Source organism: Lucilia sericata, unplaced genomic scaffold, assembly GCF_015586225.1.
Source record: "Lucilia sericata isolate MDLA Ls3-8-SP2 unplaced genomic scaffold, ASM1558622v1 Contig000928F_arrow, whole genome shotgun sequence".
NCBI lineage: Eukaryota > Metazoa > Arthropoda > Insecta > Diptera > Calliphoridae > Lucilia > Lucilia sericata.
Genome location: NW_023994915.1, coordinates 90,001 through 106,301, shown reverse-complemented (window position 1 = coordinate 106,301; position 16,301 = coordinate 90,001). Strand labels below are relative to the sequence as shown.

At 29.4% G+C, this 16,301-nt stretch overlaps 5 protein-coding genes across 9 annotated transcripts in view; 2 read left to right on the top strand and 3 right to left on the bottom strand.

Annotated features, from left to right (window-relative positions):
• The first annotated feature begins 651 nt into the window (after nucleotides 1-651).
• LOC119609100 (coilin) lies at nucleotides 652-4,107 on the top strand. The gene is made up of 6 exons (XM_037963788.1): nucleotides 652-916; nucleotides 1,873-1,936; nucleotides 2,000-2,556; nucleotides 2,648-3,678; nucleotides 3,746-3,851; nucleotides 3,932-4,107. The coding sequence occupies exons 1-6, from the start codon at nucleotides 763-765 to the stop codon at nucleotides 4,060-4,062; spliced, it is 2,043 nt and encodes a 680-aa protein (XP_037819716.1). The 5' UTR covers nucleotides 652-762; the 3' UTR covers nucleotides 4,063-4,107.
• Nucleotides 4,108-4,358: 251 nt separating this feature from the next.
• On the bottom strand, nucleotides 4,359-8,849 carry LOC119609086. Its single transcript, XM_037963767.1, has 2 exons — nucleotides 7,753-8,849; nucleotides 4,359-6,748 (listed from the first exon to the last, which is right to left on the bottom strand). Exons 1-2 carry the CDS (start codon nucleotides 8,529-8,531, stop codon nucleotides 6,283-6,285), a joined length of 1,245 nt encoding a protein of 414 aa, XP_037819695.1. The 5' UTR covers nucleotides 8,532-8,849; the 3' UTR covers nucleotides 4,359-6,282.
• LOC119609084 (snRNA-activating protein complex subunit 3) lies at nucleotides 8,790-12,035 on the bottom strand. The gene is made up of 2 exons (XM_037963766.1): nucleotides 11,840-12,035; nucleotides 8,790-10,762 (listed from the first exon to the last, which is right to left on the bottom strand). Exon 2 carries the CDS (start codon nucleotides 10,747-10,749, stop codon nucleotides 9,451-9,453), a length of 1,299 nt encoding a protein of 432 aa, XP_037819694.1. The 5' UTR covers nucleotides 10,750-10,762; nucleotides 11,840-12,035; the 3' UTR covers nucleotides 8,790-9,450.
• Nucleotides 10,862-11,978, bottom strand: LOC119609088. Its single transcript, XM_037963772.1, has 3 exons — nucleotides 11,840-11,978; nucleotides 11,393-11,747; nucleotides 10,862-11,229 (listed from the first exon to the last, which is right to left on the bottom strand). The coding sequence occupies exons 2-3, from the start codon at nucleotides 11,550-11,552 to the stop codon at nucleotides 10,904-10,906; spliced, it is 486 nt and encodes a 161-aa protein (XP_037819700.1). The 5' UTR covers nucleotides 11,553-11,747; nucleotides 11,840-11,978; the 3' UTR covers nucleotides 10,862-10,903.
• The window catches only part of LOC119609087 (polyadenylate-binding protein 2), a 6,219-nt gene continuing 1,557 nt past the window's right edge, over nucleotides 11,640-16,301 (top strand). The window contains exons 1-5 of one of the 5 annotated variants that reach the window (XM_037963769.1): nucleotides 11,640-11,785; nucleotides 11,923-12,293; nucleotides 14,049-14,447; nucleotides 14,548-14,687; nucleotides 14,784-14,848. In XM_037963769.1, coding sequence (XP_037819697.1) covers nucleotides 12,201-12,293; nucleotides 14,049-14,447; nucleotides 14,548-14,687; nucleotides 14,784-14,823 — 672 coding nt within the window. In that variant the 5' untranslated portion in view covers nucleotides 11,640-11,785; nucleotides 11,923-12,200 and the 3' untranslated portion in view covers nucleotides 14,824-14,848. Of the gene's footprint in view, nucleotides 11,786-11,922; nucleotides 12,294-14,048; nucleotides 14,448-14,547; nucleotides 14,694-14,780; nucleotides 14,849-16,301 lie in introns of those variants that run through there. The other 4 variants (XR_005231889.1, XM_037963770.1, XR_005231890.1 and 1 more) reach the window with 4 other exon arrangements.

The following is a 16,301-nucleotide window of genomic DNA, read 5'->3' as shown; positions in this document are numbered from 1 at the left end:
CATATTTTATAAAAAAGAAGAAGACAATTGTAAATTTAATATAAAAATTAATGAAAACTTAAATTAAAAACAAAAAAATGTATTTTGAAGTGTACATAATTTATACTAATCAATAAATAGAACATTTTAATGTTTATATTTATAAAAATTTTATTAATTTTTTTGCATCAGCTGTTTACACTTTTGCATTTCGTGCTTAAGATTACACCACCTCCATTGGGTGCTTAAACTTGTAAACAAAATTAACTAATTGAGTACTCAAAAACATCTTTCGAGGATTAATTTTAATTTAATCGCTAATCTTTCACCTAAAGATTGGCCCTTAAAAATTATTTGAATCACACAACTAAAAAGTGGAAGACTCTCATATTTCAATGTTTTTTTCTCGACACGAGAAATACAGAACACTGGCACAGACTATATTACATAGTTTTCCAAAAATTTGAAAAAATCTATATTTTTAAATTTGCAAATTCGATAACTCCTTATTATTATTATTAATGGTTAATTAAATTTTTTCTTAAACTATTTTTATTATTTAATAAATAATAAAAAAATCTTCAAAATAACGTTTAGTCCAACAAGTCTGGCATCACAATTGCCGGGTTTTTTTGCAAACATGGCGAATTGAATAATGTAAATTCGCCTTGCTGTTTGTTTTCATTAATAATATCACAGATAATGAGTAGTCTATGAATAATATATTTAATTTGTTCTTGCAAATCTTATTCTATGCAAATATTTTAGATTTTATCGTTAGTAATGAATAAAAAAGCAATTCGAATTGATTTATCAACATTTTTTGATGATGAACGCAGAATGACTTGTGTTCTAGTCGATCCCCATTGGAAAAGTGTCGAGTGTCTGCAAAAAAGAGTCGAGTTTTTATTCGATGTTGATTCTGTGCGTTTCCTAAGTAGTGTTTATAAAAAACCGACTTTTGGAAAAACCGGTTTTTCGGTTAACCGAAAATTAACCATTTCTAAAAAACCGGTTTGTCGGTTAACCGAGTATAAAAAACCGGTTAAACCGGTTAACCGAAATGTTTGGAAATCTTTAAAATATTATAATATATAGTTGAAAAATGCCATTTTGCGAAATATTATAAATTACTTAATAAGATATTTGCACTTTTTAGTATAGATATGTACATTAATATATATCATAAGAAAACAAACTTATATAGATCTGAAGATATTATTGATTCGTTAGGTATATGGAAGTTGCCATACGAGGGATAAATTAACCATATATATCAATAGCAAAAATTATGCCCAGAACTATAAACAGTGTTCAGGTTCGCGACGATTGTCTCGACATAGACAGTGACCTCCCTCCACTCACTACGCCTGTGGTTGTTCAAATTACTGTGAATGACGCTTAGGAATATTGACAGGTGTCATTCTGACTTCCTGTCAATCAACCTAAGCGCCATTACAGTTTGTGAAAAACCCCAGCAGCATAAGTTCTCGGACGGCAACAACAATCCTTATGTTTCGATAAATAAAGTCCGTTTTGAGAACGTTTGAGAAACTTCTCGATTTTTATTATACTCACGCAGTAAACAAGTAAGTATATAGATAATATTTGTTTAACAATCTTAGGTCTGTTTTCATATGCACAAACGGAAAATAATGTTTAAAATTATCTATCCAAAATTTTTAAAAATCACAATAAAATATCAAAGAAAACATACAATTTTGTACTATAAATTAGATTTTTTTGAAACCGGTTAACCGAGACTTAAAAACCGGATAACCCGGTTAACCGAAAACCAATGTTTTAAAAAACCGGTTTGCGAAAAACCGAAATATGCAATAAAAACCGGTTTTTCGGTTAACCGGTTAACCGGTTTATAAACACTATTCCTAAGTGATGGATACTTTTTGCCACCACAAGAATCAATTGAAATTATTAAGTTTTGCAATGATCTCAAGTAAGTAACTGCCTACAGTATTTACAAAACAATCCATAATCATCAAATATATCTTTATATTAGAGCATTTGTCCCTAAGGAATCGCTAGAGAAGAGGAAAAAGAAAAAGTCTAAGAAATCTAAGAATGAAAAATCAGCAGAAGAATCTGTCAATGATGAAGAAAACAGCACTACGCAAGCAGATGAACGGCAGGAATCTATAGATGATTCACAAATGAAACGAAAATACAATTCATTGGCCAATAGCTGCCATTCCTCTGGTACTTTATCCAATAAAGCTAAGCGTTCGAAAAACAGCTATAACTTTTCGGAAATTACTAGTACGAGTGAACAATTACCGACGCCTCCATTAGTTCTCGAGGAGGATGATGCAAACAAAAGTAGAAAGTCTAAGGCTAAAAAATCTAAAGTATCATTGGTTTCGGCAGATAATGTAGCAGTAGAACCTATTGTGGAAAATCAATTGTGTATATCGAAATCTCTAAGAGAAAATTCATCAAATTTGGAGGAAAATACTTTGGTTGAGATCAGTTCTGACAACGGAAATAAAAAACGTCATACTTCCACGCCAAAGGATAGGAAAACATGTGATTTTGAAGATAATAGTGAAGAAAAAACTTGTAAGTTTTTTATCCTCATTTTTATATTATTAAAATTTATTAGTTTTATAATTATTAATTACAAATTTATTATAATTAATGATTTGAACAGTTAACGATGAAGCAAAAGCTACTGCTGCACGTCCTTCCAGTATACCTTCATCGACATTTTTAAACGAAAGTAAAATGTTGCAACAAAACATCAATGTCAACACCCCAACCAATTCTCTAAATCCAAATAATCCCTTTAAAAAACCTAAAACCAGTAAGGCTCATATATATTTCAATGATTCCGGAGATATAGTAAATCCCAAAGCTATGAGAGCTTCAAAATTAACACCTAAGAAAAGCCAAGAACCCAAAACAGTAGTTATATTTCGTTGTCCTTTAGATGATGTTACAAATGCCACAAAACCACAAAAACCAAGAATATTCCATTTAAAATCAACAAATATTTCTGATGATAATAGTAAGAAACAGTTGGTGGAAATACAAGAAGAAATAATATTATCACCTATAAACATACCAAATGCCATCAGGGAAAAACCAAGCGCCCAAGAGAAATCTATAGTAGATGAAGTTGAAACGCCACAAGAAACAATTGAAACAACTAAAATTGAGGAAGAGGTCGATTCACTAAATGAGAAGAGTTCTTTAAATAATACAAGTAATGCCACAGGCAGTACAACAATTGCGAAGAATACAGAGGGAGAACAAAGTATCGATGATTTAGAAATATCTCACAATGAATCTACCAAAGTTACACAGTCGCAAACTGAATCTCAAATGCAAGAAACGAATGTTAATGAATCGAGCATAATGTCGGTGGATTGTGTTGATTTAAGTATCGATTTAGATGAAGACGATAATGATACACATAAAAAGAAAACTACGGCGGAGAAATTTAAAAATATAAACGCCCCAGAGAAACATGATTTAACTGTAGATGATGATTTATCATCAGATGTTGAGGAAATATCGGAAATAATCGATTTAAATGAAACCGAGGATAATTGTGATAATACAGTTAATATATCTAGAGTGCCCGGCAATGCAATAAATGATATAAAGGTCGATAAAATTCTACCATTTTCTACAGATCTACATGATTTGCCAAATATTGATGACATACTTATTTTTAAGGCAAGTTAACGGTTGCTTAAATTGTCAATAAATCTATATTATTTTTTTTTTGCTTGTTTTTATTAAGGTACCCTATACAAACAAGAAACAACAGCATGTCCATACAAATTATTTGGCCGGAAAAGTAGAATATATTAATAGAAGAACAAAAACTATTAAACTTTTTATAATAGGTAAGTGTGGTTTTTAAAAATATTTGTTTGTTTTGTTAGCATTAAGTTGTTTTTTTTTTTTTTTCTATAATTTTATTTAGATGGCAATAAAGAGCTGTCTTATGTACCCAATCAATTCTTTTGTAATTTGGATGATTCTCAGGATTGTACTAAATATGTTCAGCTTAAATTAAATGATATGTTTGAACCTAAATTGTTTTCAATGGCTTAAAGTTGTGGAAACATATATTTAATAAAGTAATAATTAAAATCGGAAGCACTATTCTTTTACTTAATAGTGCAGTAAAATGAAATAAAAAGAAAAAAATGGTAGCAGAAATGTGTATCAGGTATGTATGTGATTTCAGTAATTGATTAAATAGAGTATGATTAATAGAATTAATTATCAATAGTTTAGCAATATTGATTTGGAGAATAAATTATAATTAAAGTCAACATATATATTTTTAATATTTTATTGAAAAATATTCAATGAATTCTAATTTAACAATAAATAAAATAGTTTATAAGAAAAAGGCCTTATACAGCTTGTGCATAAATCTCAACTTTCATTATTAAACATTAAGATTCTAGGAATACATATTAGGAGAAATTACTAAATGTTACAAAAACCTATAATTTTTATAATAATGAGTGTAAACTAGTAAAAATTAAACAATTTAAATACTACAAAATAATTAATGACAATTCAAAAGTTAAAAATATATTTCTGACCAGTAAAAAATATATAAAAAGTTTGAGACATATGAACTATTTACTTCAATAGTTTATTACATTATTAATAGTAGTGATATTAGAGTATTTTAAAAAAATAGAAAAACTTCAATTAAAATAGTATATAAAATTTTGTGTAAAAAAATTATAACAGCATAGATTTTTTTCCACTTAAAATTTAGTCGTTATTTATAGTTATTTGTATTTTAATAAAATTGCTTTTGGAATACATTCTACAAACTAACATTGAAATACTTATAATTAATACTCTTTTTTTAATATATTTGTTTAATATTATTTCCGTATTATATAAAGGTAATTAATGTATAATTAGATTTTGTAATATAAATTTATTTATATTTTTTGGTTATTTTATTAGGATATAAAAAGAAAAACTTAAAGGAAATAATTGTGCATAACAAATATAGTTTTGTGAGATGATTTATAAACATATATTGAGATATAACAGCAAATGTTTAAATTTGAAACAATCATAATTTCTTAAATTTATTTGTGCTTTTCAGATATATTCAGAAACAACATTTTTATTTTATAAACGGTTTATAAAACAAAATTTTCATACAAAATCTAATTTATAAACCGTTTATAAAATAAAAATGTTGTTTGTGAAAAAGGGGCCGAAATTTAAATGCCCAGTAAAATAGAATTATAGTTAGTAATAACTAGATGTATACTGTAGACAATTTGAAAGTATATATTTTTAAAAATATCTGAAGTTGTAATTACAAGTTTGTTGTTGCATTTTTTTAAATACGGCTTTTTTGTATTTGAGAAATTTACTATTTATTCATTTCACTTCAAATATTTCAAAATTGCATTTGGCTTTGGCTCGGACAGTGACATATTTCGGTAATTTGTATGTTAAATATTTGTGACATTTTATTTTAGTTTTAATTTTATCTCTTAAATAATAATATTCTTTTTACTAATTTTTTATGTGTTTGTTTTTTGTTAGTTTTTTCTTTCTTAAGGAAGACAATGAGATAAAAATAAGCAATGCTTAATTAGGACCAGAATAGTTAATAATAGTTAAAATTTTAATATTAAATATATATTTTATTAATATTTAAATGTATATGCATAAATATCTTCTAAATAAGTGATGTATTGATTATTTATAAAAAATATCATAGATGAATTAATAAACAATTTTAAATTGTTTTACAATAAAATAAAAATAAAAACTTTTTCTTGGTGCCATATTGAAAATGAGTGGTAAAACGTTATTTAAAAAATTTTCTCTTTGAAAACCGTTCGCAAAATATATTTTGCCGGTTTAATGTTAACCTTAGATTGAGAAAATGGATTTGAAATTATTATTAGAGAAATATTATCATATTATTTTTCATTTTATATAAAGAAACTGGCAGTGTGTGTTTTCATGAATAATTGTTTGTGACTCCATTTAAACAGCAATTAATAAATCTGCTAAAAAATTATTCTCTGCGAATATTAAATCTAGATTTAATAAAACTTTGAATGTTAGGATTACTAGTTTACCACTCACCTAACATAGCATGGGAAAAATAAAAATATTAAAATTTATATAATCTTTGGTTATATATATAAAAAAAACAATCAAAAACATTAAACTAAAATAACTAATAAAAAATAATACATATACATACTTTTTCTCTTTCTTTTCCTGCATATTTCACTTAAATTACAAATACATATCATATGTATGTGCGTGCGTTTAAAATACAAGTTCTCTGCTTTCAGCTAAATACTCTTGTAGACCAGGCGGTATAGACATCTTTGCTATATCCTCCGGTTTCGTTGAACGCTGTATAGCACGACGACATAAATCCTGTAATTTTGGCATATTTAGATATCGACTAAGTGGATATTTTAGTATAACTGGAAACGGTGGTTGCATTTCATTTGGTACCTTAACGAAACAAACAAAATTATCATTTGTACAACGATATAAAATATCCTCAATCATTTCAACAATCGACTCATATTGTAACTCTTCGAAATGCCAATAGTCATTGCGATATTCGAGACGATAGTGCAGGGTAACGTTGATAATGCGAAACGATAGAGTAAATTGACAGCCGCTCGTCTCGGAGTCGCGTACTAAAAATGAACCGGTTGGTTTGTCCGTTAATTGTTTTTGCGCATCACGTCGGGAGATTTCACCCCAATACCAGACTTGGCTGTAATAAAGTGAAAAGAATTATTTAATTTTTTTTATCAATTTAATAATTTTAAAATCTGTCTATTATCTATCTATATATCTATCTATCTGTATGTCTGACTGTCTGTCTATCTATCTATCTATCTATCTATCTATCTATCTATCTATCTATCTATCTATCTATCTATCTATCTATCTATCTATCTATCTATCTATATCTCTATCTATCATTTAATAATTTTTAAATCTATCTATATATCTATCTGTATGTCTGACTGTCTATCTATCTATCTATCTATCTATCTATCTATCTATCTATCTATCTATCTATCTATCTATCTATCTATCTATCTATCTATCTATTTATTTATTTATTTATCTATTTATCTATCTATCTATGTATCTATCTATCTATCTATCTATCTATCTATCTATCTATCTATCTATATATCTATCCATCTATCTACCTATCTATATATCTATCTATCTATCTATCTATCTATCTATCTATCTATCTATCTATCTATTTATCGATCTATCTATCTATCTATCTATCTATCTATCTATCTATCCATCTATCTATCTATCTATCTACCTATCTATCTATCTATCTATCTATCTATCTATCTATCTATCTATCTATCTATCTATCTATCTATCTATCTATCTATCTATCTATCTATCTATCTATCTATCTATCTATCTATCTATCTATCTATCTATCTATCTATCTATCTATCTATCTATCTATCTATCTATCTATCTATCTATCTATCTATCTATCTATCTATCTATCTATCTATCTATCTATCTATCTATCTATCTATCTATCTATCTATCTATCTATCTATCTATCTATCTATCTATCTATCTATCTATCTATCTATCTATCTATCTATCTATCTATCTATCTATCTATCTATCTATCTATCTATCTATCTATCTATCTATCTATCTATCTATCTATCTATCTATCTATCTATCTACTTTTTACCTATACAATTCTTCAATATTAATACTTACTTCAACATTTCCGAACTCGCTTCGTACATTATCAAATTTGGACCGTCTTCTCGTTCCAGCCATTTTTTTCGTATGAAACGTTTAAAATCATTTGTAAACGGTATCATATCATTGTCATCGGTGGAAAGACCAGCAGTGGCGCAGTTACTGCTCGAGCTCCGTTTAAAATTGAAATGCAACGGTTCGTGTAGCGGTGAGTGTGTAAGAAACTCGTATGTAGCATCAGTGGTCGCACCTTCTCCATCTAGCGATGAATGTTTGTGACGCCTGAGGGAGGAAAAACGTAAACCCATACGCTTGCGCAAACGTTGAAATACGTTCTTTTCATCTTTACGTTTGCGTGCGCCGCCGCCAGCACTAATGCTACTACAGCTGGGTACATCAGCTGATGTTAATTCGTCATTGGCCGTGGAGCCAGCATTACAGGATCTCATTAAGGGTTCATTATTGTTATTAGTGTGTTGTAAATAACTGTTTGTAGGATTTGTTGGCATTATCACCATATCATTGGATTCTCTAGATGTTGGAGTCGAGGAATTTGTATAATTTATGGATGATTGTGATGGAGTCTTTTTACGACGGGTTAATGAATGAAACCAACCTCCTTTCTTTTCTTTTTCTTTGGTTGAAGACGTTGTCGATGTGCTTGTTGTTGCATTTGTCATCACGGTTGCTGAAGTTGTTGCTGCTTCTGCTGCGACCGTCGTATTTGTTGGTAATTCAATTGTTTGTGTTAAGCTATTACTTTCATGTTGTAATACAGCTTTTTTGTAATTCATTTTACGTTTGTTTGGTATTACTTTTTTTATAATTTATTAAATTATTATCTGTGGCTGCCCGTATAATTTGTTTTCCAACACTTTGCAGGGGTTTTTTTAGCTACAGGAGTTTTTAATTCCATAAATATTGAGAAAGCTCTTAATATTTATAATTTTTTTATAGAAATTAGTCACTCAGTTAATAAAAAGTATGTACAACTAGTTTATATCTTGTATTAGATGAAGAATATATGATTAAATTAACAAAAAATGCAAACATTTCGCACAGATAACAAAAATTTATTTTATTGTATGTTTGTAGAGTGTGTGTGTTTTTGTTACAATTTTTCTTTGTTACTTTCTTCTTCTTCATACAAGACAGAACGAGAGAGTGACAGTTGGATTTTGCATGGTTACCAGGCGTATTTATAAAAATAAATTTTTATTTACGAATAATTTTCGATAATTTTTGATTTTTAGAATATATTCTATACATTAGTATTTGAATTTATAGAAAATTTTTGATTTATACTATAAATTTTATAGTAATTTTCTATGAATTTATTTATTTTTTTAAAAAATTTTCGATAAATCATCAATTTTTAGAATATTTTTGATGAGTTTTAAATTTATAGAATATTTTCGATGATTTTTCAATTTATAGAATATTTTAAATAAATTTAAAATTTATAGAATATTTTCGATGAAATTTAAATTTATAAAATATTTTTGATAAATTTACAATTTAAAGACAATTTTATACATTTTCAGTTTATAGAAAAATTTCGATAAATATTAAATTTTTAGCAAATTTTCGATAAATTTTTGATTTATAGAAAATTATTAACAGGAAATTAAGTTAGAGTCTCCCAGAATCTAATTGAATTCATTTAAAACAATTCCAAACGACTTTATACACAAACATACAAATAGAATAAAGTCAGTTATCATCGGTATTACAAATTACTTCCTCTTTTATAATTATATCAATTTCTTCCGAGTTTTCCGAATCATCATCATCATGATCAATTTGATCACCATTTAAATTTTCCTGTGTAATCTCCTCGCCACCATTGTATACTTCAATATCGTCGACTCCTGGCCTTTGTATTTCATCATTTAAACGATACGCCGCAAATTCACCAATTTTCTTACCATCCACATAATGAAAGGAGATAAAACATTGTTTGCATAAGTAGGCGGGATCCTGTAGTTGACGATTACTACCCAGGACTACATAAACGTAATTCATTTTACCGCATATATTACATGTTTGTGTATTAAAGCGGCTAATGGTCAGGACACAGGGATAGTTGGATATGGAGGGTAAAAGTTGTAAACCTGGATTTGTTATAATCTCGATATTTGAAAAGACAAAAACATGTTCACAGTTACCATGATGCAGATAGAGTTGTGGAAATCCCAAGCTGACAGTCAGATCAATAAAACGGGTTTCCTCTAGACAAGCTACTTTAAAGTCGAGATTATTTAAACCTTTGGCTTTTTTGGCCCAACTGCGTATGGTTTGAGAGTAATCCATATTTAGAGGATTACGTTTATCATTGTAAAAGGTATCAGTTATGAAAAAGAAACCAGGATCTGTGTCTTTAGTAGGTAAAGGCTCCTCGGGTTGTTCGCTTACATCGAAAAATCGTTTATTATTGCAGACGCAATAAACTTTATCACGCAATTCACTTAGGAAATTCCGGCCCAGACACGCAAATTCCTGCGAAAAAACTGGCTTTTCCAAAGTGCGACCAATATGGGTGGCACGCGCCGGACGATAAAATCGTACATAAACAATAATTTCTTCACCGGGTTGTATATAGGGCTCTGTTGTTTCTTTAGATGCTGCAGGCAGTTTCATCATTGTAAAACACTCCCTTGAGCGTTGAAATGCACTTGGTTTTTTGCATTGTTTATGTTTTATTAACAGTTCAAAGGTTTTTAGTTTCACGCTTTTTATATCTATATTGGCAGTAGTTTTTCGGGGTATTTCAGAATAGCCGGGTACAAAATCGGCCACACGTGGATCACTAGGCTGTTTTAAATGCTCTAGAGAACAATTTGCCTCTATGGTCTTGTATTGTTCATCATCATCGGAAAGATGCAAGGCTTCTGCTATATTTATATCAGCAGGAGGTAGATTATAGGGATGTTTAAATTTCTTTTTATAATTTAAAAGATAATCTTTAAGATTTATAGGGGGTTGCATAGACTGTCCCAGGATTTCTTCCATTTTAGATAATAAACTGAAAATATAAAAAATTACCCAATCATTAGTTTCTTATTAGAAAATCAGTGATAAAACCCCCGTAAGTCTACAATAAAGGTTTAAGTCCATTTTTAAATTCTATATTTTATTATTAATTACAAGTAATTTTAACATTAATTTAAAACAAATCTTTCTCTTTCCATTGTGGATCATTGACATTAGGAAACTGCTTAATTGCCTCTTCATAGGTTATGTTCAATCGTAAATTATCTTCAGTTGTTGTCGTTGTATCGGTTGATGCTTCACCACCTTCTGCTTCATCTTCACATTCTTTCTTTTCCGATATTTTCTCAACATAAATGCGCTGAAAATTAATGACTTTATTGGTTTTACCAATTACTTTATACTTTTGTCGACAGCTTTGCTCGTAAAGCGGATCTGGTGGTGGTGCATCTGGGTCTTTTTCCAAAAATACTTCAGTTCCCATGGCATAATCATATGTTCCTAAAAATAAAAGCTTCTTAATAAATGTTCGCTTTTAAAGGAATGCAAAGAATTTAACGTTGTCGTTACTTAGTTTCGAAAGATTTGATCATATCCGATCTTTGTGCAAATCTTAATTATGAAGTTCAAACTTTCGAAATTATGAAATTTGCAAAAAACTTACCCTTAAAAATATTTCCATTAATTTCAGCCACCGGATTTTTGCTTTCAACTCCAATTATTTTTATTGCTGAATTTTCATCAGATAGTTGTTCGGGAAATATTTGATTTTTGAAATCGGCAAATACTAGAAATTCTTCTTCTTCATATTCGGAATCACTCATTTTGAAAAACAAAAACAAGTAGTGCACTATATACAGAGCACACTGTACTATAATAAAGTTGCGTTTTTTTTGATTACCGTATAAACAAAAAAGCAATCTGGTAACTGTCGATATGAAATGTCAAAAAACTGAACGAAAATAGAAAATAATTTCTTTTTACGTCTGTGTGCGTTGTGAAAACGCGGATTTTTTGCTCTTTTTTTGTGATTGCAAGTAAATAGAAAATATTTTTGGTAATTTATTAAAAACTAATTAAAATATGTGTTAAAATTTGAAAACAAACTTACCATCAACTATATGTTGTAATAAATTAAGTTAAATATTTGTTAATGAAGAAAATTAACGCGTGCTTGTGTATTTTTCCATTTAGATTTTGCCACCAACAACAACAACAAGACCACACAATACCACCATTTTGGGCGAATTGGGTACATATTTTTTTGTTTTCTCATAAACTGACAGCAGCGAAAACGGCGAAGAAAAAATATTAAAGAGCACTGAAAAATACACAGAAACGGAGGAAAAAAGTACAACGTCATTTAAAAAATACACAAAAGGACGCTTTGAAAAAAATCAAAAATACCTTAAAAATAAAAATAGAATTTTAATTATTTTTGTACAAAGATATTAAATTATACACAAACAAAAATGGCCGATGAAGATTTATCATTGAATGAAGATCAACTCTTGGAGAATTTGGATGAGGCCAATGGTGAAAATGAAACAGAACTAATAAATGAGGTAAGTAGTGTGTTGTGTGCAGCAGCATGTACTATAGTGGGAAAGAAGAAAACAAGTTTTTGTTTTTTTCGTCGTCTTTTGCTTTGCAAATGAAATCCAGCGCAAAAAAGATGATGTTGAACAAACAAGGAATAAAAACAAGTTTTGAGCAAAAGCTTTTTTGTATCTCATAAATTTGTGGAATCAACAGAAAAGTAGCGATAAGATAAATATGTTGTTACAAATATTGCCAGACTTGGTATTGAAGGGTTAAATTTTAGGAATTGTTGAAATAAGATGCTGGTGGCATTTTAGTGTATGTAATTTGAGGTTACGGTGAATGTGGAATGTGCTGTAGAATATTTTCCCTCCATTTTTTGTTGTCTTATTGAGAGCGGGTTTGCCTTCGAAGATAACAGAATACGGTCAAAGGTTTATAAAACAAGTTTTCATACAAAATTTGTCCTATATATAAACCTTCTGTAAATGATGAATAAAGCCCTTCATGTTTCATAGAATGTTAACAGTAGTGTAAATTTTTCAACAATTTTTTAAGTTTGTACACTATCAGAATCATCAAAATGACTGGATGAAATAAGTTTTAGTATAAATAGGTAGTATTTCTTTGAACAATTTTGACCTAGTCTTTGAACTCTTCTATTGACTAGGTTATGAATAAGTCTATGGTTTACTCTATAAACAATGTCTACGAGTTAGTATATTGTTAATAGACTAGTCCATGAAATACTCTATGAGTAATCCATAAAATATCTACCTAGTCTATTGAGTAGTACCTATATGAACTAGTATATTGGGTAGTCTTTAAACTGGTATATGAAATAAACTAGTGAAAATGCAATAAACAATGACTAGTAAAGAGACTTGTCTATGAAGTCAATAGACTAGTTTATGTACTAGTCTAAGAACTATTTTATGGAACAGTACCTAAATTGAAGAGTCTATAGACTAGTATAATGTCTAATAGGTATACTAGCTTATTGGCAGTTATTTAGTCTAAACTTTTCTTGTCTTTGAACTAGTCCATTGAATAGAATATAAACTAGTTAATTGACTAGTCTAAGAACTATTAATTAGACAGTGGACTATTAATTGTCCATAGACAGTTAAAAGACGGGTCAATGGAGCCGTCTTTTAACTAATCTATGGACAAGGTTATTCACTAGTATATGGACTAGACTTATATATGGAAATTATATTTTCCACATAATCTAAAATTTATTGAAAATTTTAAATTTATTTTCCAAAGAGCTTTTTTTTTATTCACTGAAATGTGATTTTCCAGATATTATATTTTCCACATAATCTAAAATTTATTGAACATTTAAAATTTATTTTCCAAAGAGCTTTTTTTTATTCACTGAAATGTGATTTTCCAGATATTATTTACATTTAGCGGAAATCTGGCATCACCCAAAGAGACGCTAAAATTGGCAGCAAAAAAAAAAACAAAAAAACACTTCTTTTTGTGTCAGTTACACAAAAAACCCAAACCCAAACCAATTGGGTTTTTTTATTTCTTTCGTTATTCATTTCAATTTCATTTCCTTGCCTTTCTTTGTGTACAACATCGATTTTCGTTATTGTCTTAACACGAAACTTTTGCTGCAACAAAATCTGGGCGTGTGATTAAAAACAATTTTCATCTTAGACGCTGTGTTTTATTTCGTTTAAAAAAAAAAACAAGAAAAATATTTTATTTTGTTTTATTTTCCATTTTAATTAAATAAAAAAAACACACACATATTTTGCAAACAGGAGGATAACAATATGCAGATTGATCCCGAATTGGAAGCTATAAAAGCTCGCGTCAAAGAAATGGAAGAAGAAGCTGAAAAAATTAAACAAATGCAGTCGGAAGTGGATAAACAAATGGCCGGTTCGACAACGGGCTTAGCTACAGTTCCCTTGTCGTTGGAGGAGAAACAGGAAATCGATACCCGTTCAGTGTATGTGGGTAATGTTGATTATGGTGCATCGGCTGAAGAATTGGAGGCCCACTTCCATGGCTGTGGCACAATCAATCGTGTGACTATATTGTGCAATAAGGCTGATGGTCATCCTAAGGGATTTGCCTATATTGAATTTGGTTCCAAAGAATTTGTTGAGACTGCATTGGCCATGAATGAGACCCTATTTCGTGGTCGTCAAATTAAGGTGAATAGATAAGCAGACAAACATACAAACAAACAAACAAGCAAACAAATTGTGTATACGATTTGCTGACGTATTTATTCTGTTGTGTGAAAATTTTCAGGTTATGTCCAAACGTACAAATCGTCCTGGCCTCTCTACTACCAATCGTTTCCCCCGTGGCAGTTTTCGTGGTCGTGGTGGTGCTCGTGTATCCCGAGCATGTTGTCATACCACCACATTCCGTGGCACCCGTCGTCCAATGTAAGTGTTAGTTTCAATTACTAGATAATTCCAATTTTCATTATATCTACCTTGGAATTGCTTTTACTTATACCTTATTGTCTTTGGTTCTAGAAGAGGTTATCGTGGACGTGTTAATTACTATGCTCCTTACTGATTAATATTCTTACCTACTTTTAATGGTAAGTACGAACTATATTATTATTAATTTTTCTTCTACTTATTATGCATGTTGTATAAATATTATTATTTTATTTCAATGATCATATTTTTTTTTTGTATTACATATTTTTAATGTGTGTTTTGTTTTTATGTTAAGTTGTTGTTCTTTAAACATTTTATTTTGTGGGGTTATTCCTTTTATTACTGGAAGTATAAAGAACTTGATAGTGGGGCTTAATGTAAGGCCAAATATCGCTAAATAAGGTTAAAAACTGGTATGAAATGTTTTTAAATTTGTCAAAATTTTGGGGACTTATTACTAAAAATTTTGCTTTATAAATAAGACCCTTAACAGTTTATTAGTTGTTATAAAACATTTGATAGGGAGTTTAGAATGAAGTGGTAAATATTTCATAGAGTAAAACAGTCCCATTTAACTTCTACTTTACAAAACACTCAGCATTTTCTCAAGGAAAAGGAAGCTATGGCTCTATCGGTAATAGAACACTAACATATACAAAGCATTTTCATATGAAATGGAAGACATACACATTTCAGACCGGGTCCGTAGTCTCACAACAACTCTAAAAGAATTGTTATACTTTGCGCCGAATTCTTCAGCATTTTCTCTACTTGTCTCAGCATTTCTAAGTTCTCTTAACCACAAAACTATACAGTACCACAATACTCTGAGTCATTTTAGGGCATGGATCGTAAGCTTCAATTGACATTCATAGAGAATAACGCGATCGAAGGATGATCCCAAGAGGTCTAGGGTTTAACGCAATTCTTTGAATTTTTACTGGTGCAGCATTTAGCACAACTACACTGCAGTCAGGTAGTTTTATGGACAAATATCTTAATTTCTTAAAATTTACCTTATAAGAGCCTTTAAAACGATAACTATAGGAGCGTCAGGGTTGATTTTTATGTGAAAGTTAAAAAAGCAACTTTGGAGAAGGAATTCAATTCATTTCACATTTTAAGTTTTAAATTGGATATTTCAATTTAAACAAAATGAAGACTACAAACTTGCAATTTCGTATCGGTTCCCATGTTGTTGTTGTAACAGTTCGACTGTGATCGATAGTTCTTCCCCAGGTTAAAAAACTTTCGGTTGGTACAGCTGTCGTTGGATTGGCAATCTTTGGCCGAGTATGATTCGGTTAGTTTCGGAGCAAAGATTCAATTGTCGTGGAAACATATCGGTTTCCATAGGTTAGATTGGTTGAAATTTGGAATTCATAGATACACAAGATATTTTCATTAAAAGTCAAAGTTATTTTCGAAAAATTATTAATAGATGTTGAAACTATCTCGAAAGAAAAACAACATTCGAAATTTCGAACTTATGTTGGAAAAATTATGAGGATTTTTAAAAATTTATTTAAATTTTTATTTGAGGACATTTTTTCAAGTTCAAATTAAAAATTTTCGAAAAAATGTTTAAAAAATTTTCTTGAATATTAAGTA